Below are 27,345 nucleotides of genomic sequence, written 5' to 3'. Positions count from 1 at the left end.
CTTTGTGGATTTCTGGGGACCTCTCTAGCACTCTGCTTCTTCCTATTCCCATGGGGTCTTCATTTATCATGGTATCTCTTTCCTTGTTCTCCCTCTCTGTTCCTGATCCAGCTGGGACCTCCCACTCCCCTAAGCTCTCTTTCCCCAGACCCTTGCCCTCCATTACTCACCTCACCCCCACCCCCAGTTTGCTCATGTAGATCTCATCCATTTCTCTGTGTCTTTCTTAGGGTCCTCTTTAATAGGTATTTAGATTCTTAATAACTGAGATTCTGACTGGGGTGGGATAGACTTTCAGTGTAGCTTTAATTTGCTATCCACTAACTTAATTATGATGAACTTTCTTATGTTTGTTGACCATTTGTACTACAGCTCTTGAGAACCCTGCTCATATCATTGGTCCATTATTGATTGGATTGTTTTAGTTCTTTGTTATTTAGCTTTTTGGGTTCTTTTTATAGTCTATATATGAATACTCTGTCAAATGTGCAGTTAGAAAAGATTTTTCTCCGACTCTGTAAGCTGTGTCTTTACTCAGTTTCTTTTGCTGTGTAGAAGCTTTTGAATTTAATGAAACTCTCTCTCTCCTCTCTCTCTCTCTCTCTCTCTCTCTCTCTCTCTCTCTCTCTGTGTGTGTGTGTGTGTGTGAGAGAGAGAGAGAGAGAGAGAGAGAGAGAGAGAGAGAGAGAACACGCGTGCACACATGCGTGCAGGCATACCTATGCCAAGGCATACAGGTGAAGCCCTGGGTGTCAGTCCTCGCCTCCCTGCTTGTTTAAGATGAGGTTCTCTTTTGCAGCTCACCGCTGTGTAAACCAGGCTAGTTGCTGCATAAGCCTGTGACTGTTCTCCTGTCTTTGCCCCATCTAGCTGTGTAAACACTGGGATTAAAGACACATGCTACACTGTACATATCTTTATGTGAGTTCTGGATATTTGAACCTGGATCTTTCCTTTGGGACCAGTGCTTTACCCACTGAGCCACATCTCCACTTTAGCCCCATCCTTTTATCAGCCACATTTCCCTATGTGCTTCCCTGACTTTATGTTTCCTAGCCTCTGAAAATATTGAGCAATAACATGTTCTCACACATAGGAATCCCATCTGTAGGATTCCTGCAGGCTGGCAGAAAAGGCGCTATTTATCACATATTTCTGGAAACGGTACAAATTACAGATTTTCAAGGTGTTAGCACATAATTAGTATGAAATGAGGTGAGGATAAATGTTGTGCTAATAAATTAAGGTCTTTACTTTACTCTGAATATATTTGAACAGGGATTCAGAAAGAATAAATATTTTCAAAAATGTTGGTGGAATGAATGCAAGACAGCTCAGTGGGTGATGATGCTTGCCACACAAGCCTAATAACTTGCAATCAATTGCCAGACCCACATAAGGGTGGGAAAAGGAAACTGACTCCACAAAGTTATCCTCTGACCTCTGACTTCTTCATGAGTGCCATGGTATGCAGGCATGCATGTGCATGTTCATGCACACACATGCACAAATAAACAGATATGTTGGTATGGTGCTTTTAAAAATATATGTACTTTGTAACTGACTAATTTCTTCCTTTGGGTCTCATTTGCCTCATTTTTTTTTTTGTTTGTACTCACTTGAGTGGCCAAAGCTAATCTAAAGACTCTAATCTGTGCATTAATCTAACTGAATCAATTTTTAAATTTAATTAACATTTAAAACTGAATTAAATCTCATTGGTGTCTGCCAAAGGGATAGATTGGGATTCTTCCCCTATTTTCTGTGAAAAAAAATTACATTTTTCTTTGATAGAAAACAGAACACAAGGTTATATATATGAGCACTCAAGGACACCAAAGTTGGCAAGCCAAATGCCAAGGGAACAGGGACACTTCTTTGGTCAGCCTGTGACTCTCAGCACATCACCAGATATCGTGGGCTGCATGCAAGATGATTAGGCTTTTGTATGAGAATCACATACAAAATTCTGAACTTCAGTCACCCCTAGCCCACACAGAGGGGTATGTTCCATACACCCCTCAGTGGATGCTTAAGACCACAAATAGTACAGAATCCCATCAGTATTGAGCTTTTCCTATTCATATATACCTGTGATGGTTTAGTTTACAAGTTAAAGGGGACAGTATAAGATTAAGTGAGCCTTAATTGTGATAAAAAATCATATCAATTATTTAAAATTTAACAATTGTTTATTTCTAGTGTTTTGTATATTTTTATTTTTAGTTGTGTGTGTGTGTGTGTGTGTGTGTGTGTGTGTGTGTGTGTGCATGTACATGTGTGAGGGCAGATATATGTTGTGTGTGTGCAAGTGCCTATGGAGGCCAGAAGAAGGTGTTACGTCCTTAGGAGCTGGAGATACAGGCAGCTGTGATCCACCTGACATGGATGCTGAGAACCAGACTCAGGTCTTCTGTGAGAGCCTCAGTTCTCTTAACCACTGAAGCACCTGTCCAGCCCTATATCTAGAATTTTTTCATTGAACAATTTCAGACATTTGGTAGTGGGTAATTGAAACTGTGAAAAGTAACTGTTTGCATAATTTTTTATTTTAATGTTCATCTGATTAATTTATAAACAAGGCAGTGTGTATGACATGCTAGATATTGTTAGGGAGTTATTCTTTCTGATGCTTAGTAGGCAATTGGGGAGGCACAGTTTGTTAGCATAATAGTTATCATAGAGGGGCTGCTTGTTCACTTTTTGCAGGAACAGAAATTAGGGTAGACTTGATACATAATCATAAAATTTGTCAATTTTATAGCTAATAGTTGGGGAAAGGGGCAAAAGTGAATAAGAAAATTATTCAAAGAAAGCCTCAAGTGTCAAGGTAATTTAGGATAAACTTACTGGATGTTTGCTGAACATAGGCCACTGTGATTAGACATCGTCTGAGCATAGTGGAAATGAGTAACTTGGTCAGAGGTTGAGGGTGGTAAGGTACTGAAGGTCACAGATACTGATGAGTCTGCTTAGCTCAGAGGAGCCTGATTAGAGTTTGTTCAAGGAGAGAAGCTTTGTCCAGATTACAAAGCCATGGCTTAGGTTGATGAACACATAAGCAGAAGAGGCTGTAGGAAGACAGTGGCATATGAAGAGTGGAGTTACAGAAATTAGCAGTCCACTTTACCAGTAGCCAAGAGAACTGCACTGGATAAACCATAAGTGTGGAGCTGGCAGAGACACTAATTAGTCCCTAAGTGCTGGGTACTTCACATACGTATTATCTCATCTCATCTTACAAAAGGCACATGAACACTCATCTTCTTTTACAGATAATGGCTCAATCCACATGTATAATTGATGACAGGACCACGATGGATCCAGGCTGCTTTGACTCTGTACCTCGTATGGTTTTCCCACTGTTGAACTGATAAATGCATGTGAGCAGGAGCCACATTGCTAAATGTGGCTTGACCCTTGAAACCCTGCTGCTCAACAGACTACTGAGAGGGAAGCACGTGGGGGCAAAAAGGGGTCCACTTTACACGTGAGTGAAAATAGGTGGAAGATGGCCCCAGTTGGGTTTTCTCTTCATCTTTAGTTTGCCCATTCGGCAATATTTTTTTCTTTTTTAATGGCAAGTTTTTTTTTTTTTTTTTAAAGATTTATTTATTTACTTATTATGTATACAGTATCCTGCCTACATGTATGCCTACAGGTCAGAAGAGGGCACCAGATCTCATTTCAGATGGTTGTGAACCACCATGTGGTTGCTGGGAATTGAACTCAGGACCTTTGGAAGAGCAGCCAGTGCTCTTAACCGCTGAGCCATCTCTCCAGCCCTTTTAATGGCAAGTTTTATTTTGTGGAATGGAGGACATATTTTTCCTTGGTCACTCTTCAACTCTTTGCTTAGGTTTGCTTTTCAAAGGGAAAGGGGCCGGTGTAACCCTCTGCACTTTGTCAATGGACTACTGAGGTTGTAGTGTGTACACTTCTGTCCTGAAGACAAATGAGCCACATGTGTAGTCTGATAAGAAGAGAGTGCCTCTGTGCCTGTGGTACCTGCTGCCTGGGGAGCATATCCCTACCAAGTTTTCCCCTGGGAGTAGCAAAGGTAGATCATTTAGAAAAACAATCACCATTTAATTTTTATTTTATAAGTTTGTAAAACAGATGTGGGTGGTGTCCAGGAACAAAACGACATTCAAATTTCAATAGTGAAATCGTGTCATATAGATAGCTATTTCTACAATAGTCTACTAGCATGGAAGATATCCTTCTCTTTCCAAGACATCCCTTTACTGTGTGGAACTACAGCAAGTAAAGCAGTAGACCATGCTCTTCTGCTACTAGCAAAAGAATGGCTTTAAGAGAATGATGATTTAGGTGTTACTACCAAAGTCCCAGCTGACAGGTAGCCTTGAGATATTAGCAACCCACAAAAACAAACTCAGAAACAGAAACAATTTTTAAAATCTCCAGAGGGGAGCAGAATGTCACAATGAGATGTTTCACTCAAGAAAAGCTTTCACTTTGATGGGAAACAGAAACACTTGATGCCAAAGACTTCCTAAAAGGTTGAAAAGATTGCCTACATGAAGAATGTGCATGAAATCAGCAGCAAGAATGAGACCCTGGGGCTCACTGCAGTAAAATACCCAAAGGGTAGGGTTAAAAAGACTTCCAGGCTATCCTGAAATCAGAAATTTCCATCATGTTCCTCTTGATAACCCAGATAGGTTTCTCTATCAATGTTTATTCAACCAATGAAGAGATTCTTGGATTTTGCAAACTTGAAGACATATATGAAGTGGAAAATTCTGCTACTAAATTAAAACCAAACAATTTTGAGGAAGAATGTACAAAAATGAGACCCCTCGATATCATTTTATACACTGAATAAATAAATAAATTCAATCAATAAGTTCTTAAATATGAAAAAGGTAAAATGCTCAAGGCTTACCGTGGGTCCTAAGGAATTTTTTCCAGAATAAAAATTTGAAATGTTATATTTGTATGATTTTTCACATCTGAAATGTACTTGAGAAATGTTTTATTTTTATTTTTCTAGAAGTCAGAAATGATGCTGAGGAAAACTGCTTAAGGGACTGAAGAGCTGCCATAGGTAGCCACTATTATTTCCTCTGGCAGTTCTTAAGAAAAGTAGCTGGATGTCACAGCCACAGCTGCATGAATGTCCCAGCTCTGCTCTCAGTTTGAGACATTTCTCTCATTGAGTCAGTGAAATTCTCCTATTAACATCACCATGTTCTCTTTTCATTTGCTACTTATTTATATGGGTGGAGTAGCATCATGCAATCTAAAATTTTAATCAGCCTGTAAAAAACTTCTCTCCCTCTCCTCTCCCTCTCCTCTCCTGTCCTCTCCTCCTCTAACTCCTCCTCCTCCTCCTCCTCCTCCTCCTCCTCCTCCTTCTCTCTCTCTCTCTCTCTCTCTCTCTCTCTCTCTCTCTCTCTCTCTCTCTCTCTCTCTCTCTCATTCCTGTATGTAGATGAAATATGAAAATGTGATCACTCTCTTTTCTGTCTAATAGGCCAGGCTCATGCTGCTATACCTTCCCTGCTGTGGTGGTCTCTATACATATGGAACTGTAAGCCAAAATAAACTCTTTTCTATTTTTTTTTTTTTTTTTTTTTTGGTCAGGGTGCTTTATCACAGTAACAGAAAAATAACTGATACAAAACAGTTACTGAGGAAGTGGGGTTATCCCTCTGATAAGCCCACCCTGAACTTTGGGCTTAAAAAACTACTGAATGCTGTATGTAGAGGTTAAAGGGTCATTTCTGTGGAATATTGGAAGGCAGATATGCTGAGAGTAACGCAGACAGTGGCTGTCTGAATCACAAGGTGTCAGAGAGAAACAAGGACCCTATTAGCAACAGGGCTAGAGACCATTCATGTGATGTTTTGGTAAAGAACCTCACTGGATTAGGCCTATCTCCTGAGAATTTACATGAAGCTGAATTGAAAAGTGATGGACTGATTTATATGGTGGAGGGATTTTCAAGACAATACATTACATTTGTGGCATTCTTTTTACTGATTATTCTTATGTGCCTCTCCAGGGGAAAAGAGCAACAAGTGGGGCAGAAGGAAATTTTAAAAATGTACAATTTGGGAGAAAGGGTGCACTAGGGGAGTTGGTGCTTATAGTCAAGTCATTTGCTGAAAGAGGCTATAATTGTTAGAGATTAGCACTGCGAAAGAGAAGCCTCTGCCCTGGGCGGGAACCACAGTAGAACTGTTTGGGGAGGAGAAGGATGATGGCCTCTTTAGAGGAGGTGCATCACTGGAGGGGGGCTTTGAGATTACAAAAGATTCATGTCATTCCTAGTGTCTCTCTGGGGACCAATGCTCAAACATGTGGGCCACTGAGGTAATTCTCATTCACACTGCCACAAAAACTATATGATAGACACTGCCAAATTCTGCTGCCAGCTGGAGATTGGAGCCTGTCCTCCTTGGGCCACAATTTCAGCAGCTTTTGCATGCTGAAACTGGTGAAAAACTTCCCTATGACGTTGATTTCCAGGATCAGGATGCCCCTTGGTCTATTCATTCAAGTTGGAGCCTTCTCAGATTACCTCGGCCCTACCAACTTCCCAGACCAATCTGCAGTCATTGGAGGCTGATTTTATTTTATTTTTTTTAACTAGCTTTGGGAATTGTGAATCATCTTGATAGAAGCCAGAAACTCTGCACAGGTGGCTGGCTCTGTGTTTACTGTGGTTTAGGGTTAATTGCAAACCTACTTACTAAATGATGGGAAGAAACAAAAGACTCTGTTGATCTTTAGCTCATTTCACTTTTTAATTTTTGCTGCTTGCTAATATTCTTGGCACTTTACATTGGATTCACTGTGTACATTTAATTAGTTTTCATGACTTAAAAGCATCAATGCCTTTAATCTCTAATGAAAGAAAATTTTGCAATTGTTGCTAATGTGTAAAGTGTTTTGATCCAATGATGCTTCCTGTCTTTGCTTGCTTTGTGGGTAGATGTGTGAATGAATCCTTCCTCTTGAACAAGCATTTCATTGCTAATCAGTAATATTGCAAGTGTTCTTGGAGCTTAAAGAGATAATCAGTTTGAGATTGTGAATTTGTTCTTCCACAATTAGTTCTATCAAAGATGATACATGTCACTTAGTGCCAGAACCAAAAATGTTTTGATATTTAGTTTTGTTCAAAAGAGTGTGTTGCCAAGTTGTCTATGCCAGTACTGAACTTGTAATCCTCCTGTCTCTGTCTTCTGACCACTGGAATTATGAACATATACCATAATAGTTGCCATAAACTGTTTTCAAAATTCTAATATATACCATTTGTGACACTCAATATAATTTTTTCCTTGTTGCTAGAATCAGACTATTCATATTTAGTATCACAAGTGCTATTTTTCCACGTTATTCTTCATTTTTCAGTTTTCTTAGAAATTGTGTTCTCACAAAAGACTCAGAATATTTTTTCTAGATGCCACTATTCCCACTGAGCTTTTCTTCTTCTTTTGAGTCTGGCTGAAAGCTTTAATATCTCTATATCTTTTGTCTAATAAAACAATATGTTTCTCCACTTGGTCTTTTTATATTTATATATTTTATGGTCTTAAATTTTAGAAACTTAAAAGGTATATAAAATTATGAAGTATGGAATAAAACATACAAAAATTATTGTATCAAATAACTTTAAGTTGTTCATCTCTTTCCCTCTAAACTTTCCCCCCATACATGTTTTTAAATCTTATCAGGGTTTTACTTTTATATACTTCCAAACTCGGCCTTTTACAACCCAAAAGGAAGATCTTGTTGAGTCATTGGCTAACGGGGTCTCATAGACAAACCAGAGCATCACAGCCTATTGATTGTTCTCCACAACCTGATTATTACTGAATATGCCACTAATGTCATCAAACATGGAGAACTTGGGCCCATGCTCAACTAACAGCTTTACCCCTGTTGATTAGCATTCATTGTTCCAGAGTTGAGTGATCCTTGCTTCCATGGGAGAAAAGTAATCATCAATATCACCCAGCAACAAACCCTGAAACCTACAACAATGATGTGCCTGCAAAATATACTGGTGAAATGGTGGCACAATTGTTATTGGAGTAACCAACCACTTTTTAAAATTGGATTTAAGACCCTTTTCATGGGATGGAATGCATATATCTGACACTTGTTAACATTCCCAGAACCTGAGACTAGATAGATCAAGGATACTAGGAGGCAACCAACAATTATTATTCTGCTAAAGAATATATCAATAAAATGACTTCTAATGGCCTATTAGATAGCCATAGATCAGTGACTCACTCACCATTCATCAGAAAAACTTCTTTCAGTAGATGCTAATTAGCAGAGACCCACAACTGAACAATGTGAAGAAGTAAGAGATTTTGGAGCACTTAGTCCTAAATAGAATGTCTTTATTAACTCCTCCCTCAAGACTAAGAGATCTATGTAGAAGAGGAGGCAGAAAGATTATAAGAGCCAAAGGTGGTGGATGACTCCAAGGAAAGAGCGTCTTCCACACACAACAGTACTAATGCACATGCAAATTCACAGAGACTGTGACAGCACACACAAGACCTGCACAAATTCAAACAAAGCAACATTCTAGCACTGACACTGAGAAAAGGAAGTAGGCATGGAGTAGACCCCTAACCAAGAAGCTATTTGCAATTGATACCTACTGGGAAAGGGAAAAATCAGTTTTCTTCAATATAGTGTTACGGAATATTACAACCACACTTCAGATTTGGTCTCATGCCCAGGAGTAGTTAGTTGGCCAACACAAAATGGATTTCATGGTTTTGCTTATGGTTGTTTTGGTTTGTTTGTTTGACTGACTTTTTTTCTTTTTTTTTTTTTGTCTAATTTGTTTTGATTTTCATTTTTTAGAGAAAGACAGACTATTAAGTTGAGTATTTAGGCAGGTGGAGAAGATATATAAGGAGTTGGAGGGAAAAGAAAGAATATGTTCAAAATATATTGTATAAAAAGAATTTTAATATTTTTGAAAACTCTGCCTTTTATAAAACATTAAAATATAAGTGACTCCATGTAATTTAAATCACTTGTTTGTGCTACTCTTATTTGTTTAGAGTCAAGACATCTTAGAGAGAGACAGCAGACTTGCTGGCCTTCAGTTATCGCTTCCTCAAGAGCAATACTGAAACATGGCTGTGATGCACACACATCTTTACAGATGGAAATTCAAGGGAAGAAATGCTGTATTTTAGGATTACAAAATAAAAAGAGTCATAGCATTTATAATTATTTGTTCCAATAAAACTAGGTAAGAGAATAATAGGAAAGGGGAGACCAAAATGATTTAGAATTGTTTCTACAATATCATTGTCTCTTTGTGAAATGAACAGAGCCACTAAGTTGACGCACTGAAAACTTCTAATTTTCTAGTTTATATTGCACAAATATACTTTCATGCAAGCCAGTCTATTATTGGTAATAAGTTTCTTACTTCTTTAGGTCAACCAAAAGTATAAGTTTCAATCACAAAATATAAAAAATATATAAATGATGATGATCCCAACAAGTTCCCATGAGTTGTCCAGTTATTTCTCCCTAAGACTTATACATTTTATAATTGTAATCTATGTGTAGTCTTTCTCCAGGACATCTGTGTGAAGATAGTAGATTTTTTTACTCTGATTAGTGTTAGTGATGCTTTGGTCCTCAGTTTTCAAAATGACAATGATCAAAAGGAGATTTCTACCCCCCATCCCCACCTCCTCCAAGGCAAGGTAGATTGGGGGGAAGAAGAGGGGGTGGGAAGAGGGAGGACAGGGGAATCCGTGACTGATATGTAAAATTAAATTAATTATAAAATAAAATTTAAAAAAAAACAAAAGCTAAACAACCATTTAACCATTTATTACTTCCTTGATATCAGATCATATTTTTGGAGACGCATAAACAAAAGTGTGTTGAATAAATGCACTTATATAAATACTAAATAAACATATTTTATTTTTTTTTTTTAAAAAAAAAGGAGATTTCTATTCTTGGTCTCCCTCAAGAGGGGGCACTATTCTTGTGGTGATGTATACCTGAAACCCTAGCTGGGAGGCTGAGGCACAGGATTGCAAATTCAAGAAAAGACTGGTTACATAGTGATCTTTGTCTCAGAAAGAGAAAAGAGAAAAAGGTAATTTTAGACTACAAATGTTTGCGTAGCAACTGACTGCTTATTTGAAATAGACAATAGTCTTCCTTTGTCTTTATATGCTGTATTATTCTAAAGCCCCTAGTGGATGCTAGAAAGTTAAGAGAACACCAGACTATTGACATAAAAACAGAAATGGCCAGGCGGTAGTGGTGCACGCCTTTAATCCTAGCACTCTGGAGGCAGAGCCAAGCAAATCTTTGTGGGTTCGAGTCCAGCCAAGTCTACAAAATGAGATCCAGAACAGGCTCCAAAGCTACACAGAGAAACCCTGTCTAAAAAATAAATAAATAAAAAATAAAAAATAAATAAAAAAAAAAACAGAAATGTTGGTCAATGGAATCAAATTGAAGACCCAGATATACATGGACAGCTGGTTTGTTTGTTTGTTTGTTTGTTTGTTTGTTTGTTTGTTTGTTTTAAATAAAGAATACAGAATTCACACTGGGGAAAAAGCATCTTTATCAAATGGTGCTGGTCAAATTGGATGGCTGCACATAGAAGAATTCAAATATATCCAAACTTATCACTGCACAAATCTCAACTCCAAATGAATCAAGGACCTCTAGATAAGACCAGATATACTAAATCTAATAGAAGGAAAGTGGGGGAATAGTCTGGAACTCATTGGTGTTGTATAACATTATTTTAAGGTGTGCTACATTTGTTTATACTGTGGAACATTTGTTTAATGATGCAAAGATGTGTTTCATTCTTTTATGTCACATTTGTTTAACTCTGTAAAGCTGTGTTACTTTGCCTGTCTAAAACAACCGATGGTCTAATAAAGAACTGAATGGTCAATAGCGAGGCAGGAAATAGGATTGTGGGGCTGGCAGGCAGAGAGAATAAATAGAAGGAGAAATCTGGGAAGAAAAAAAAAAGAGCAAGAGGGATCAAGAAGGAGGACATTAGGGGCCAGCCACTCAGCTACCCAGCCACTCATGGAGTAAGAGTGAAAGTAAGGTTTCCGAAGTAAGAAAAGGTAAAAGCCCAGAGGCAAAAGGTAGACAGGATAATTTAAGAAAAACTGACAAGCTAAGGATGGACATTTATAATTAAGAATAAGCCTCCCTGTGTGATTTATTTGGGAGCTGGGTGGTGGACCCCCAAAAGAAAAAAGAGTAAAAAAACAACCAACAACACATTGGCACAGGAGGAGACTTCCTGATCAGAATATCAATAGCACAGGAACTAAGAACAACAATTAATGAATGGGACTTCACAAAACTGAAAAGCTTCTGTACTGCAAAGGACATCATCATTTGAACAAATCAGGAGGCTACAGATGGGGGAAAAAATTTACCAACTACACATCCAATAGAGGCTAATATCTAAAATATATAAAGAACTCAAAAAATTGAACATCAAGAAAACAAATAACCCAATTAAAAATGGGATGCATATCTAAACAGAGAATTCTCAAAAGATGAATAGTTAGTTCTACCTTGGAATCCAGCTGTAGCACTCCTGAGCATATATTCTACATCCTACTACAGAGACATTTGCTCAACAAGTTTATTGTTATTCTATTCGTAATATGCAGAAATTGGAAAAAGACTAGATGCCTGTCAATGTATGAATGGGTAAAGAAGATGTAGTACATTTACATAATGGAATATTATTCAGTTATTTTAAAAAATGAAATCATAAAATGTGCAAGTAAAGGGATGGTGCAAAATAAAATTATCCTGAGTGAGGTAGCCCAGACACAAAAAGACAAATATGGCATATAATCCACTTATATGTAGATGTTAGCCCTTAAATCTTTGACAAGCAGGCTACAAACCATATTGACCACAGAGGCTAAGTATAGAGTAAGAGACTGCAGGGGAGGGGGCTATATAGGGAGGGTAAATAGAATAGAAGTTATGGGTGAATGGGGGAGACTAGATTGAGAGAAGGAAGAGGGAGGAGAGGGAGGGAATATGAGGAGGGACAGATAAAATGAAGGGCCATTTGAGGGATCATATGGAAACCTAATACACCAAGCTTCTTAAAAATATTTATACATATGAATGAAATCTAAATTTGAGTCACCAAATAGCAAGGGAGGTAAAGCCCCAACTATACATCTCTCACCAACAAGTGAAACCTCCAGGGCCAGAAACTGGTTACATCTATTTGAATTGTTGGCCAGAGGGGCTCCATGGAAACTCCCAAACAATCCAGGTTATTGCCAAGACCATTGGTGGCTCTCCATGAACTGACAGCAAGACCCTATTGCTGAAGACAACATCTACACAATTCACTGAACATGGAAAAGTCAAGCTGCTGCTTATGTCATAGAGCCTTTATCCCAATGTCTTAGTGTTTGTGGTACTAGAAGGTACTCTGCATGCTCTCAGGGGAGAAAGATAAATACCATCAAACTACAAACCCTTAGTCTCTAATGGTGATCAGCCTCCTATATTCTGGTGTAATAGTTGCACAAATCTTATGGGAGTAACCAGTCACTATCTGATTGGAATTGAGGCCCACTCCATGAGACAGAATCCATGCCCAACACTGCCTGGGTGGACAAACCCCAAAAGTAGATATATAAGCCATGAACCTAGGGGAAAACCAAATACTACTCTCCTGCCAAAGGAACATAGCAAGAAAATGACTCTTAACAATATTCGGCTATCCCATAAATCAGTGTCTTGCTCAGCCATCATTAAAGAAACTTCCTCCTGCAGTAGATGGGAACAAATATAGAGACCCACAACTGGACAATGTGGAGAGAGTGAGAGACCTTCAAACATTCAGTCCTAAATGGGATGTCTTCATCAAATGCCACCCCCACCCTCTGCCAGGGCTCAGGGAGCTATGCAGAAGAGGAGGCAGAAAAATTGTAAATGCCAGCAAGGAGAAAACACTAAAGAAACAAGAATAGCGTAACGAGGCTGACACACACATAAACTCAGAGACTGTGGAAGCAGGTACAGGGCCTGTACAGGTAAGTCAAGGGCAGATGGAATCCCAGCTCTGAGAGGGAAATGGACACAAGCCCCCATCCCTCACCCAGAAGCCATCCCCGATGACAACTCTCACAAAAGAAAAATTAATTTTCTCCAACAGTCTCATTGCATATGTAAACAAGACTTAATGGCTGGCCCATTGCCCAGCAGTAGATGGCCAACACAAAACCTAACGGTATTTTTGAAGGGTTTTTTTGTTTGTTTGTTTTTTGTTTTGTTTTGTATTTGTTTTTGTTTTTGTCTCACAATGCTTTGTTTTGTCATTTTTCTCTCACCCCCCACCTCTTACAGATCTACTTATCTATTATGGTTTCCAATTTTGTTTTTATGGTTTTCTGTGTATATGAATGTGTTTGTTTCAGCATCTTTATGTTTATTTTTCTTTTTATTTATTCTTCTCTCATATAACATATTCCAATCACAGTTTCTCCTCCCTCCACTCCTACCAATTCCTCCCCAAAACCTCCCCTCTTCCCTAGATCCACTTTGTTTCTCTTCAGAAAAGAGCAGGCTTCCCAGGAATACCAAATGAAAATGGTATAACAGGATACAATAAAACTAGACATAAATCCTTATATGTAGATGAAATTCTAAACGGTCTTATTAAATAAGAGACACAGAGCCAAATATAGAGTTAAAAGCCCAAGTGATCAGAGCACTAGCAAAGGGCTAAAATTACCTTTAGCTTACCACTCACTGCCGTCCTTCCCCTGAGAGAGAGAGACCTTCTTCCTGTGTGTCTTGAGTTTTATTGCTTTCCTGTTCTGCCTTCTCATTGGCTCTAAGCCCAGCCACATGACTTCCTTGTCACTGCCTGTCTATATAGACCTCCTGGTCTCTATGGTTGGTACTGGGATTAAAGACTCAAGGGTCACCACGCTTGGCTGTGTCCTTGACCACACAGAGACTCTGCCTGCTATTAAGGATTAAGAGCGTGGGCTACCACCACCTGACTTCTATTCCTGGGTCGCTAATGACCTCTGATATCAAGGCAAACTTTATTTATTAACATACAAATAAAATCACATTTCAGCATGATTAAAATATCACCACACTTATATCCAGGCTGGACAAGGCAACCAAGTAGGAGGAAAATGGTCCTAAGAGCAGACAAAAGAACCAGAGATCTCCCTACTCCCACTGATAGGAGTCCCATTAAATCCTCAAACTAAACAACCATAACATATACATAGAGGGCCTAGTACAGACCCACGCAGGCTCTGTGATTGCTGCTTCGGTCTCTCCGAGCCCCTGTGAGCCCTGCTTAGTTGATTCTGTGGGTTGTGTTCTCCTGGTGTCCTCTACCCCTCTGGCTCTTGAAATCCTTCCTCCTCCTCTTTTGTGGGGCTCCCCAGGCTCCATCTAATGTTTGGCTATGTGTCTCTGTATCTATTCCCATCAGCTGCTGGAGGAAGCCTCTTTGATGACAATTGGGCTAGGCACTGATCTATGAGCATAGCAGAATATCATTAGGAATCATTTTATTATTATTTTTTCTGACCAGTCTGTTTGGTTCTACCCTTGGTACCTGGGCTATTTTCTTTGGCTCTTCATTTTTTTCTATTTGTTTGTTTTGTGTTATTCTGGTTCCTTTTTATTTTATTATAATTTTAGATGCCTGTTTGCATTATAATGAGAGAGAGAAAGAAGGGATGTGGATTTGTGTGGGTCGGGAAATGGGGAGGATCTGGGAGGTGTTGAGAGAGAGAAAACTATGATATAAATATATTCTATGGAAAAATAATCTACTTTTAATTTTAAAAAAGAAAAGAAATACCTAAAAAATAGTGCAGAACTAAAAGTTTAGTTCATTTTGGGGGGCACAGTGAGAAATTAACAATAATAGGTAGTGATTATAACATTTTATATTGTATTATAAACATTATTATATTATTATAGTCTAACCATTATCACAATATACTGTAATGAAAGTTTGTACTTTGAGACTATTATTAAGTAAAGCAAAGGTTACCTGAGCAAGAGTGCTGAGACACTGAAAATCAATAACGGAGCTGCTGACTAAGTGACTGATGGCCGTGTGATATATATGGTATGTATATACCGGTCAAGGAGTAACCTATGTCCTACGGCACCATTTGAAACTGATGAATTGTATATTGTTAGAATTTCCCATGTAGTATTAAACCAAAGTGAATCATAATTTACAAAATGTCTGGAAAGCAATGCTGGTTAGGGAGGCTACTATTGTAAAAGAGATTAGCAATGAATTTTATTGAGATGTGTGCATTATAAGTATTTTTCACACATGAACTAATTTTTTTTTGTAATATGTAAGAAACAGTGATCCAGTCTCTTGCCACAGCAGTGTGATTTAGGGTTGGTAAAGTGTGTGACCTCTTCTCAGGAGTGATCCACTCTAGGGACTAACCAGGCTTAGTGGTCTACCACTGCTGACTGGGGCCAGAGTCAAACTTTCTGCAGACTTTCTTATCCTTTTAAAAATAATCCCTTGAGGCGTCCAGTCTCTGTGGGAATGTGGTGATTAAGCAACATCTGTTCAGTAGCTAGTGATCATCTGATGAAGTACAGGCTCCAGCATGAACGCAAGATCCTTTAAGTGAGTTCTTACTAAGGAGCTGCCCAGAGCACATCAACACGTGCTCTCCTGACACAGTTTGAAAATTGAACTTGCACATTTTGCTCCAAGCATGTTCTCAGAGAACTTACGCACACATGATATTGATTCTGTGTGTCAGTCTCTGGAGGAAAGCAGCCCAGATTTTATTTAAAAGCTGCCATGGGGCTCTGTAGTAGGCTCTCTTTGGGTCCCAACCAGCTCCCAAATAAAGACACGGAGACTTATTATTAGTTATGAATGTTCAGCCTTAGTTTATGCTCCTTTTTAGCTAGCTCTTATAACTTCATTTAACCTGTTTCTCATCATCTATGTTTTGCCATTTTTTTTTTTTACCTTTTTTTCATTCTGTTTCTCCTACGTTTTTGCTTCCTCTGTGTCTGTCTGTCTGGTGGCTGCCTGGCTGGCTGGTCCATGGTGTCTCTCTCTTCTTCTTCCTTGTGCTCACTCCTCTCTTGTTCTCTTGAGCCTAGATTCCTCCTCCTACTCATTCTCTCTGCCCTCCAGCATCCTTCTATCCCCCTAATGCCTAGGTATTGGCCATTCAGATTTTTATTAGACCCACCAGGTGCCTTAGGCAGGCAAGGTAAAACAAATGAAACACACCTTTACATGATTAAGCAAATGCAGCATAAACAAATGCAACGTGCCTTTACATAGTTAAAGTAATATTCCACAACATAAACAAATGCAGCACATCTTTACATAGTTAAAGTAATATTCCACAACAAGGCTCTATGGAATGGATAGATGTTAAATAGATCAAAAAACTGGCCACAAGTTAGAAAACCTTGTAGGGTCTCCAACTTGACTTCTGATTTTACAAGTTTTTGACTTTATAATAATATAAGAACGTATTCAGTACAAATCTGAAATTTGACTTTTGATTTCTTCTGAGCTAGTTTACAAGCAGCCATATGAGAAAGGTAAGTAATTCTTCCTCTCTGTGATGGTCATTAGCTTAGGCATAGTCATATATTTTTGACCTACAAAAGCTGATGATCTCATCGTCTAATGAGGAACATCTCTAATAAGCAGGAAAGCAAAGGATAGGGTGTCTTTTGAGTCCTCCTCTGCTGAGTTTCCTATGGGCCACACATTACCTGAAGAAGACAGTTTCTAAACTGGCACCTGCTGCATGCTGCTTTACCACACGTATACGAGTACTCTGCTGCCTGTGGGATTCACATCATTCCTTGTAGAGCCCCCCTTCTTCATGCGGCCCAGGTGTGCATAGATTTGGTTGTTAAGTACAATGACTGATGACTGAAGAAAGTGTTATTTGGGGACAAAAAGGGAAATTTTGCATTTTGGTAACTCTGGCTTCCTTATTTTTTTTATTACCTTTAAAAGAAAGTTGAAATTAAAGCAAAATTATCTTGCTGACATATTATGGTTGTCATCTGTAAGTTAAAAATGAAAACTTGAGTGCAAGATGCCCGTTGAAGAATAACTTGGAAAACAGCTCTTGGCTTAGACTATTTTCAGCATCATCCATGGATAACAAATTGAAAATTTGGGCATGAACACACACAAAACGTGTGTAAAACAGAGTGTGTGTAAACAGAGACACATTCATTAACTGTTAAAATCTAGAGGCACCTTAGACTCTCAATAGGATACAAGGCAAAGGTGTGTTGCACATTCATAAACTCCAGAATTATTGTCTAACCTCCCCACACCTTGATTTTACCACTGTCTTTTTTATTTTCTTTTTTTTTTTTTTTTTTTTTAAATTTTTCGAGACAGGGTTTCTCTGTGTAGCTTTGCGCCTTTCCTGGGACTCACTTGGTAGCCCAGGCTGGCCTCGAACTCACAGAGATCCGCCTGTCTCTGCCTCCCAAGTGCTGGGATTAAAGGCGTGCGCCACCACCGCCCGGCACTGTCTTTATTTTCTCTAATAAGAGTCTTAAACAAATTCAGACTGGAGAGGGCAAATTTCTCTCTCTCTCTCTCTCTCTCTCTCTCTCTCTCTCTCTCTCTCTCTCTCTCTCTCTCTCTTTCTCTCTCTCTCTCAGTTTTTCAAGATCCCTGCTCTCTTAATTAACCATTTTTGCAACTGATAATGACTCACAGCATGTTTCTGAAGCTCTATTTCATACATGCTAATGTATGAGTTGGTTTTCATCATTAACAATTCTTATATAGGCCTTAGCTGTCTGGCTGTAAAGAATGTTTACTCTTTTTCATATGTAGAAAGGTTCTTGTGTATTTTTTCTATAAAAGATTTTCTTTGGCTTTTGTTTGTCTTTGATTATAATAATTAGTTGGAAACTCATGTAAACTGAGATTCCCCAATTAAAACTATTTTAAATAAAGGTTATTACTGTTAAAAAATTCTTATATAATTTCATTTGCTATACTTTTTACTTACTTGGTAAATTTATAACATCATTTGAAAGACAGCATGTGCCAGATCTTAGGCAGAGGTTTGTCCTGCCCTCAAGGAGTTTATACACTAAGGGGATGGTCTGGAGAGATTACTACCGTAAGTGAAGCACTGCAATTGTGACAAGTGTCACTGTGATGTGACCTTTTTAAGTTGAGAGTTTAATACAAACTGTTTTGATCATGTTAACTCACTCCCCCAATGCTATCCACAACAGCCCCTCCCTACCCAACTATATGACATTTCTTCTCTTTTTCTTCTTCTTCTTCTTTTAATCACTAAGACCAATTTGTGCTGACCAAATACTTTTGGATGTGTGACCCACCACTGGTCATCTCACCAGGGGCTGCCCTCTTAGAGAAAACTTTCTTTCCCTTCCCAGTAGCTAACAATTGCCAACAGCTCCATGGATATGGATAGAATGTTGTGCTTGTAGGCACTGGGTTGGAGCCCTTGTTTTACTACTCTGTAGTAGATTACTTTGGGCAATTCACACATATCTTCTCATCCAGCTTTCCTTGTTTAAGAGATGATCAGCATATCACTTCAAAGGTTACAAGGTTAATAATCTTACAAAGTTAATATTCTAATAATTATCTGAGCCTCATTTGTTTAACAAGTATTTATAGGCAATGCTTTATATGAGTGATATGGTATCAAGCTCCTGGGTGACTCCTTCTTGAGAATTCAGAAATGAACTTTCTCTATGGGTGACATTTATACTTAGATAGTAAGTACGAGAAATATGTGAAGTAGCAAAGAGCTCCAAGATGAGCTGGCTAGTCAACATCCCTGATACCACACCAGCCAGGCTCTGGATTCTGCCTTTACTCACTGTATGCCCTAGGATTGTTTCCTTCTCTTCCCGAGCCTCGGCTTCCTACCTGTAAAATGAGAATAATAGTCATGTTCTTATTAAGATGGGAGGAGGAAATTGGTTTAAACATGAAATGCCTATACATAATAAGCACCTTGCATTACATTTGCTATTGTGCTTTTCTCCCAGTAGAAAGAACAGTGCAAATGTTCTGCAGATAACTTGACGTGTTTCTGAGCAGAGTGTGTTTGGATAATGGTAGGAATGCATATACATGCATGCTCACACCATTCTTCTAGTCAGAAGTGCCTTTATTTTCCAATGGTCACCTTCTACCAAAAGCCCTCTGCAAGTCTATTGGGTAGCATCTTTCAGAGCCAAGTTGTTTTCAAACACCCACTTAGGAAGCCTTTCTTGAGCACTCCTACATGTAAGCTTACCATCACTTGTTAGCAAACAATCAGCAACCTAAAATTAAGATCTCCATTAATATCCATATCTGTCACTTAGAAACTGTGTTATCTAGACAAGCAACTTTTAGAAACTATGTTTTCTAATTTAACATAAATATTATGAAAATCATCCTCAGAGAAGTACCTTAAGGATAGAATCAGAAGAGCTAGTGTAGAAATTTATCAGTTAGCACTTGTCTCTAATAATTTATAAATTTCAATCATATGATCTCTTGGGAATGAACTTCTTAATTTGAGTTCATATCTGCTTAACTTCATCACAAATATTTCATATCTCTAAGATGTATGCTGTATTAACAAGGGAGGGTAGTTGTAGCTTTAAAATTTTTTCTTTAAGAATTTCTTACATGTTTTGTTTATATTCGTACACCCAACTGTTCCAAGATCCACTACAATTGCCTACCAGCCCAACACTGTCTCTCTTTAAAAAATTAAACCCATCAAAATCAATTTGGTTACTCAAATATTCTTGGATGTGTGGCCTTTCACTGGAGCATAGTTGACTCTACCCCTAAGAGTGCCAAATTCCCATTTCCATGCTAGAATTTGGTCAGGACTGGACTTGTATAGGTCTTATATATGCTTTCAGAACTACTTGGAGTTCATGCATGCAGCTGCACTGCCGTGTCCACAGGACACTGAATCCTCATAGTCACCTACCATTTCTACCACCTCTTTCTCAATGATCCCTGATCCTTTCAAGGCAGGATGTGATATATATGTTCCCTTTATAACTGAATTGTCTACAGACCCTTATTCTCCACACCTTGGACAGCTGTCTCTAAGTTAATCACCATCTACTATAAGTAGAAGTTTCTCTGATAAAAGCTGAGAGATACATTAATCTATGCATATAACAATAAGTCATTAAGAGTTGGTTTAATATTGTGCCCAATTATTAGGTTTTCCATAGTGCTTATGATCTGACTAGCCAAGCCTTCTTGGCTGATAATGGTGTCAGATATGGGTTTCATTGTATGAAGTGGGACTTAAATCCAGATGGTGCTTGTTTATTCCTATGATGTTCATGTCACTATTGTACCAATGAGCATATATTCTCAAGCAAGTCATTGTAGCTTGCAGGGGTCACAGCTACCTAATACTGATGATTATTTTTCTCCTCTGATAGCATGCATAACACCTTCCAGTTCTATAAAATCTAGCTGGGAGGGATGAAGCTTCCAGGTGAGCTTCAGAGTGATTCATCCATGTTCTATAACTCAGGTCTGTAGAGTTTTAGGTAGTAGGGTCTTACAGTCAAGTTCTGGAGGATAGCCAAGAGCACTGGTATTAGTCTATAATGTTTGGAAGTCTGTGGGAACTCAACAACCAACAGCTTCAAGAGAAGTAACCCATTCTTGAAGCTGGGCTTTTTATTTGTGTCTCTGATGTCTAATGGAGGCATTGGTGCCCCATTATAATGTAATCCATCTTAAATCTTTATGTACATATGTATATATGGAACTTTCTACATTTGCTCATTTCCATATGACTGTTTCAAAAAGTTCTCATGGTTCCTCTTCAACTCTGCCTTCACGTCCCCATCCCAGTTTAACCCTTCCTTCCCACTATTCACTTTTAACCCTTTATAAAAGTGAGTTCTATCTTCCTCCCCTTGAAAGCCTCACCCCATAGCCCCTTAGTAATTTCCTGACCTCTATGATATTCTAAATGGAGCACATGTATCTGAAGATTCAGTACTAACAACTACAAATGAGAGAAAATATGTGATATTTGTCTTTCTGGATCCGAATCATCTTACTTGAAATGGTTGTATTCAGCTCCATCCATTTAACTGAAAATTTCATAATTCCATTTTTCTTAACAACCAAATAGTATTCATTTAAATATGCCACATTTTCATTATCCATTCATTAGCTGATAAAAATCTAGGCTGTTTTCATTTCCTGACTATTGTGAATAGAGCATCAATGAACATGGATGAGCAGTATAGCAATAGTTGGAAAAGGGCAGGCCTCTCGTGGATATCAACCAGACATGGCATAGCAAGTTGCAGTAAGACTATGCTTATCCTCTCCTATTAAGGCTGGATGAGCAATCAGATAGGAGGAAAAGGTCCCAAAAGCAGGCAGCAGAGTCAGAGACATCCCCTGTTCCCACTGTTAGGAGTCCCACAAGAACAGCAAGCTACACAACTGTAGCATATATGCAGAGAGCCTGGCTTAGTCCCTTTCAGGCTCCCTGGTTGGTGATACAGTCTCTGTGGGCCTCTATGAGCTCAGGTTAGTTGATTCTGTAGGTTTTCTTGTGATGTCCTTGACCTCCACTATCCTACAAACCCTGTCTCCTGCAATCCCCCACCCTTTTGCACGGGTTTGTCGGATTGCTTTTTTTTTTCTTCACATTAATTGCAATGAACATTTTCATCATCCTTTCCTGTCTACTCTTTGGTGCTGATCTTGTTTTTCTAAGGCCTTTAGTTACATCGTTAAATTAGTAATTTATTATTTATTAATTTGAGGTCTCTCAATTTTTTGATGTAGTATTAGTGCTATAAACTTTTTCTTATGTCTGCATTCAATGTGTGTCATAAATTTGGATGTGCTATGTTTTCATTTTCATTCAATTCTAAGAATATTTTATATTTCCTATTTTTTTCCTTTACTCCATTTTGATTCCATAGTGTGGTGGATAGCTCTTATGAGTGTGTAACATTTGTCAGTTCTTCTGTTGCTGCTACTCAGCTTTATATCACGGTGTTCAGATAAAATGCAGGACATGACTCAATATTCCTGTATTTGCTGAGGCTTGCTTTATGGCCTGTTTTGAAGAAATATACCAGAAAGTTCCTGGGCTGCTGAGAAGAACAAATATTTATGACTGCTTTTGTGGAATGTTCTTTAGATATCTGTTAAGTCCATTTGATTTATGATGTCATTTAACTCCAGAGTTTCTCATTTGTTTTTTCAAGATGTCCTCTCTGTTGATGAGAGTGGGGTATTTAAGCCACCTACTATAATTGTACTGGTGTCAGTCTGTGGTTTTCGATCTAATAGATTCTTCTTTGTAACTAGGTGCTTCTATGTTCTACATGTATATGGTCAGGGTGGTAATATTACTTCTCTTGGATTTTTCCTTTAATGAATACAAAGTGTCCTTCCCTATCGCTTCTGATTAGTTTGGGTTTGAAGTTTATTTTGTCAGATATTATAATAGTTGTACCTATTTGTTTCTTAGTTCTATTTGTTTGGAATACCTTTTCCATCATTTTAAGTAAAGTAGTGTCTGTTGTTGGTCAAGAGGTGTGTTTCTGGGAAGCAGCCAGAAGAAATGGATCTTATATATCTGTTAGTCTGTGTCTCTTTACTGAGGAGTTGAGGCCATTAATATTAAGAGTTATTATTGGTATGATTGAGTATTTCTTGGGTATATGCCCAGGAGTGGTATAGCTGGATCTTGGGGGAGATTGATTCCCAATTTTCTAAGAAAGCACCATATTGATTTCCAAAGTGTTTGTACAAGCTTGCATTCCCACCAGCAGTGGAGGAGAGTTCCCCTAGTTCCACATCCTCTCCAGCATAAAGTGTCTTCAGTGTTTTTGATCTTAGCCATTCTGACAGGCATAAGGTGGTATCTCAGAGTTGTTTTGATTTGCATTTCCCTGATGATTAGGGATGTTGAGCAATTCCTTAAATGTCTTTCAGCTATTTGAGTTTCCTCTGTTGAGAATTCTCTGTTTAGTTCTAAAGCCCATTTCTCAATTGGACTGTTGGTTGTTTTAATGTCTAATTTCTTGAGTTCCTTATATATTCTGGATATCAGTCCTCTGTCGAGGGTCGAGGGAAAGAGAGCGGGAGATCCTAGCTGGATCAAGAAAAGAGAGGGAGAACAAGGAATAGGAGACCATGGTAAATGAAGACCACATGAGAAAAGGAAGAAACAAAGAGCTAAAGAGGCCCACAGAAATCCACAAAGATACCCCCACAAAAGACTGCTGGCAATGGTCGAGAGACAGCCGGGACTGACCTACTCTGGTGATGGGATGGCCAAACACCCCAATAGTGGTGCCATAAACCCCATCCAAGGACCGAGGAATCTGGATGCAGACATCCACGGCTAGGCCCCTGGTGGAGCGCTGGGAGTCTAATTAGTGAGAAAGAGGAGGGTTTATATGACCGAGAATTGTTGAAACCAAGGTTGGATAAAGCACAGGGACAAATAACCAAATGAATGGAAACACATGAACTATGAACCAAAGGTTGAGGGGCCCCCAACTGGATCAGGCCCTCTGAATAGGTGAGACAGTCGATTGGCTTGATCTGTTTGGGAGGCATCTAGGCAGTGGTACCAGGTCCTGGGCTCGTTGCATGAGTTAGCTGTTTGAAACCTGGGACTTATGCAGGGACGCTTGGCTCAATCTGGGAGGAGGGGACTGGACCTGCCTGGACTGAGTCTATCAGGTCGATCCCAGTCCTCGGGGGAGACCTTGATCTGGAGGAAGTGGGAATGGGGGGTGTGCTTGGGGGAAGGGGAGGGGGGCATGAAGGGAGAGAACAAAGGAATCTGTGGCTATTATGTAGAACTGAATAGTATTGTAAAATAAAAAATAAATAAATAAAAAAGAGTTATTATTGAATAACATTTGTTAATTGCTATAGTTTTGTTGCTTTCGTTGTGTTTTATTAGATCTCCTTTGAGCTCATTTTCTGGAATTATTTATTCCTAGTACCTTCTTGAGTGTGTTTTATCTTCTCTTTATACCCAAGTATTCCTTCCAGTATCCTCTGTAGACTTGGCACAGTGGTCATAAATTCCTTAAATCTGTTTTTTTTTTTTTTTATCATGAATGAACAGTTTTCCTTTCTCCTTCAATTATCATTGATAATTTTATTTGGGATAGTAGTCCGGGCTGATACTTGTGGTCATTCATAACTTGTAGAATACTGATCCACTTCATTCTTGCTTTCATAGTCTCCATTGAAGAGCCGGCTGTTATTCTGATGGGCCCACCTTTGTATTTGAGTTGACATTCTCTCTTGCAGATTTCAATATCCTTTCGTTGTTCTGTACACGTGGTGTTTTAAGGATAAGATGATGTGGAGAGTTTCTTTCATGATTCTATGTATATGGCTTGTATGATATTGGATCTTGATAAGCATCTCTTAAGTTTTCTTCTATGATTTTGTTGAGAATATTTTTCTGTGCCTTTAATTTGTGTCTCTTCTTATTATTCATAAGTTTTTTTATACTGCTCTGGAGTTCCTACACATTCTGTTTATGTGATTGTTTTGGATTTGACATTTTCGTTGGCTCTCGTGATATTTTATTTGTACTGAAATGTAATTTTATTTGTGTGTTAATAAATAAAGTTGCCTGGGAGTCAGAGCTAATAGCAAGCCATAGCAGAAGCTGGGTGGTGGTGGCGGGAGGCAGAGCTAGGCAGATCTCTGTGTGTTCAAGGATACAGCCAGCATGGAGACACAAGCCTTTAATCTCAAAACCAACCATAGAAGACCTTGAGGTCTGTATAGACAGGCAGTAACAAGGAGGTCATGTGGTTGGGTTTACAACCAATGAGAAGGCAGAACAGAAAGTCAATAAAAAGACAGACACAAAGGAAGTAGGCCTCTTTCTGAGGGGAAGGACAACATTGGCAGCTAAGGGTGAGAAAGGCAGTTTTAAGTCTCACCTCTCAGCTACTGCTCTGACCTCTTGGGCTTTTAACTCTGCAATTGGCTCTGTGTTTCTTATTTAATAAGACTGTTCATCTACAGTTGGCCATGTTATCCAATCCCTCTACCTTGCCTTCAAGAGTTGATATTCTGTCCTTCACTTCATCTAATCTATTGCTGAGTATTTCCTCTGAATTTTTGGTTTGAATTCCTGAACTTGGGCAGTGGTGGCACATGCCTTTAATCCCGGCACTTGGGAGGCAGAGGCAGGTGGATCTCTGTGAGTTCCAGGCCAGCCTGGACTACAGAGTGAGTTCCAGGAAAGGTGCAAAGCTACACAGAGAAACCCTGTCTCAAAAAAACAAAACAAAACAAACAAACAAAAAAAAGAATTCCTGAACTTTTCCATTTCAAGTTTTATTCCAGTTTGGCTTTTTTTCCCCAGAAATTCTATCAATGTATTGAATTCTATTTTCATATCTTGAATTGTTTCCATTATTTCATTCAACTGTGTCAGCCATCTTCATTGTGTTCTGTATTCATATCTTCTTTGAGTTTCTCAATTATATTTATTATTACTATTCTGAAATCATTGTCTTGTATGTTAATTTTCTCTAGGGGCATTACTATGGGAATATTAATATTGGGAAGAGACTTATTGTTTTGTTTATTAATATTTTTGTATTTGCAATGGGGTTCTAGACTTAGGTTGTTGGTAATATTTTTTGATAGGGATTGTGTGTGTGCATGCATGTGCATGTGTGTGCTCACGTGTGTGGTGTGTGTGTGTGTGTGTGTGTGTGTGAACAGAAACAGAAGATCTGTTTCTGTTACTCACCTGCTAGATAGTAAACTGACACTAGAATGCTTAAGGTTCAGTCTTTGAGCAATTCAATGTTGATGTTCAGCACTGAAGTCATCTCAGCTCAGCTTGGGCTAAATAATTTCTAAGACCTGTAGCAGACCTAATGTGGAGTCAGAAGATTATCACAGACCAATTGTCAGGATTCTAAGGGAGGTGATCAAGACTTTTCATTAAACAATAGGTGCTGGTGGAGCTGGCAGGGTGAATTTAGGGGACTTATCTGAAGAGGAAGAGTACAATAGGAGAGGCTGGAAGGCAGGTAGGGCATATGTGGTTCGAAGGCAGGTTGAAGAAGTGGGAGGAGTTGTTGGTGTGAGTCTAGTGCTCATCCCCAGAAAGGAGCACTCCTAGGATCTGGGGGATGACTGGAATTAGTGAATAGAATCTAGTGTTCATGCCTAGATAATGGGACAAGTGTGTTTGGTAGGGATGGATAGAGTTGGCTGTGGTGGGTGGAGTTGGTAGCATGAATATAGACTCCCAGTCTAGAAACATGCAGGTAAGGAGACCCAGTGAGCATGGATGGGTTATTGGCAGGAGTCTGGGTTCCTATGTAAAGAGGGGACTGAAAGGCACAAGGTACATGGATCTAAAGCAGGTTGTCAGGGTATTGGTTATAATTTTTTATACAACTCCATGAGTACCTAACATGATTATAAACATTTTTGTTGAATAAAACACATAATAGCTTGATGATTAATCAACAAAGCTAATGCCATCCATCCCTCTTTTTAAAAAGCAATTACTTAAGTTTATCCTTGATTTAAAATAATAAATTCACTGGGTTTGGAGAAAAGGCCAGGAGTACAAGGGGGAAAGGCATAACTTTAAGTAGAGGAGGGGATAGAATAGGAACTTTAAATACAATACATTAGAAATTATTAAGCAGGTGATTCCCTTACTATTAAGAAAGAACAAATGCACATTCCTCAGACATATAAAAAAATAGGTTGAGAACACTTGCCAAGTGTTCCAACTGGGAAATAAAATGTTTTGTTGTGGAGGAGGTGATTGTTCTAGTCTCTTCCATCTATGTTGGAGTAAAAAAAATCTAAATTGCTGTTTTCACCAAAGACAGTTTACCCTACTTCCAATCAAGTGTTTCTCTTCTTGCTATATAAAATCCGTGGTTGTGGTGCTCTGGCCCACATGCTCACACCCTACTAGGGTATAAAGGGTGATGCTTCAGAAAGTTGGATTCCTTATGAGCAAATAGGAGGGAGAATTTCTTTGGATGATGACCTTTGTTTGCAAGTGGGTGATGTGGCCAGAGCTGAGTGTAGTTCTAATACCTATGGTATTTGAGGCCCTGGTACTGGTGCTCTGTGTCGAAGATAATGCACAGAGTCAGTTTTTATTATCCTTCTGTATTGGCCATTGGACACAGAGGCTTTACCAGGCTCCCACCTTTAGTCAACAATTCTTTAGCTGATAAGCACTGTCTAGATCCTGGTCTCC

General features: G+C 38.8%; 1 protein-coding gene across 1 annotated transcript in view; it reads left to right on the top strand.

The window, feature by feature from the left end:
* LOC121827994 (uncharacterized) overlaps positions 1-3,588 on the top strand; it is a 73,544-nt gene extending 69,956 nt beyond the window's left edge. The window contains exon 6 of the mRNA XM_076566872.1: positions 3,276-3,588. Coding sequence (XP_076422987.1) covers positions 3,276-3,374 — 99 coding nt within the window. The 3' untranslated portion in view covers positions 3,375-3,588. The remainder of the gene's footprint in view (positions 1-3,275) is intronic.
* The last annotated feature ends 23,757 nt before the right edge of the window (positions 3,589-27,345 follow it).

The sequence above is a fragment of the Peromyscus maniculatus genome, chromosome 3 (assembly GCF_049852395.1).
Source record: "Peromyscus maniculatus bairdii isolate BWxNUB_F1_BW_parent chromosome 3, HU_Pman_BW_mat_3.1, whole genome shotgun sequence".
NCBI lineage: Eukaryota > Metazoa > Chordata > Mammalia > Rodentia > Cricetidae > Peromyscus > Peromyscus maniculatus.
The sequence above is the reverse complement of the archived record's forward strand: the minus strand, read 5'-3'. Positions and strand labels throughout refer to the sequence as shown.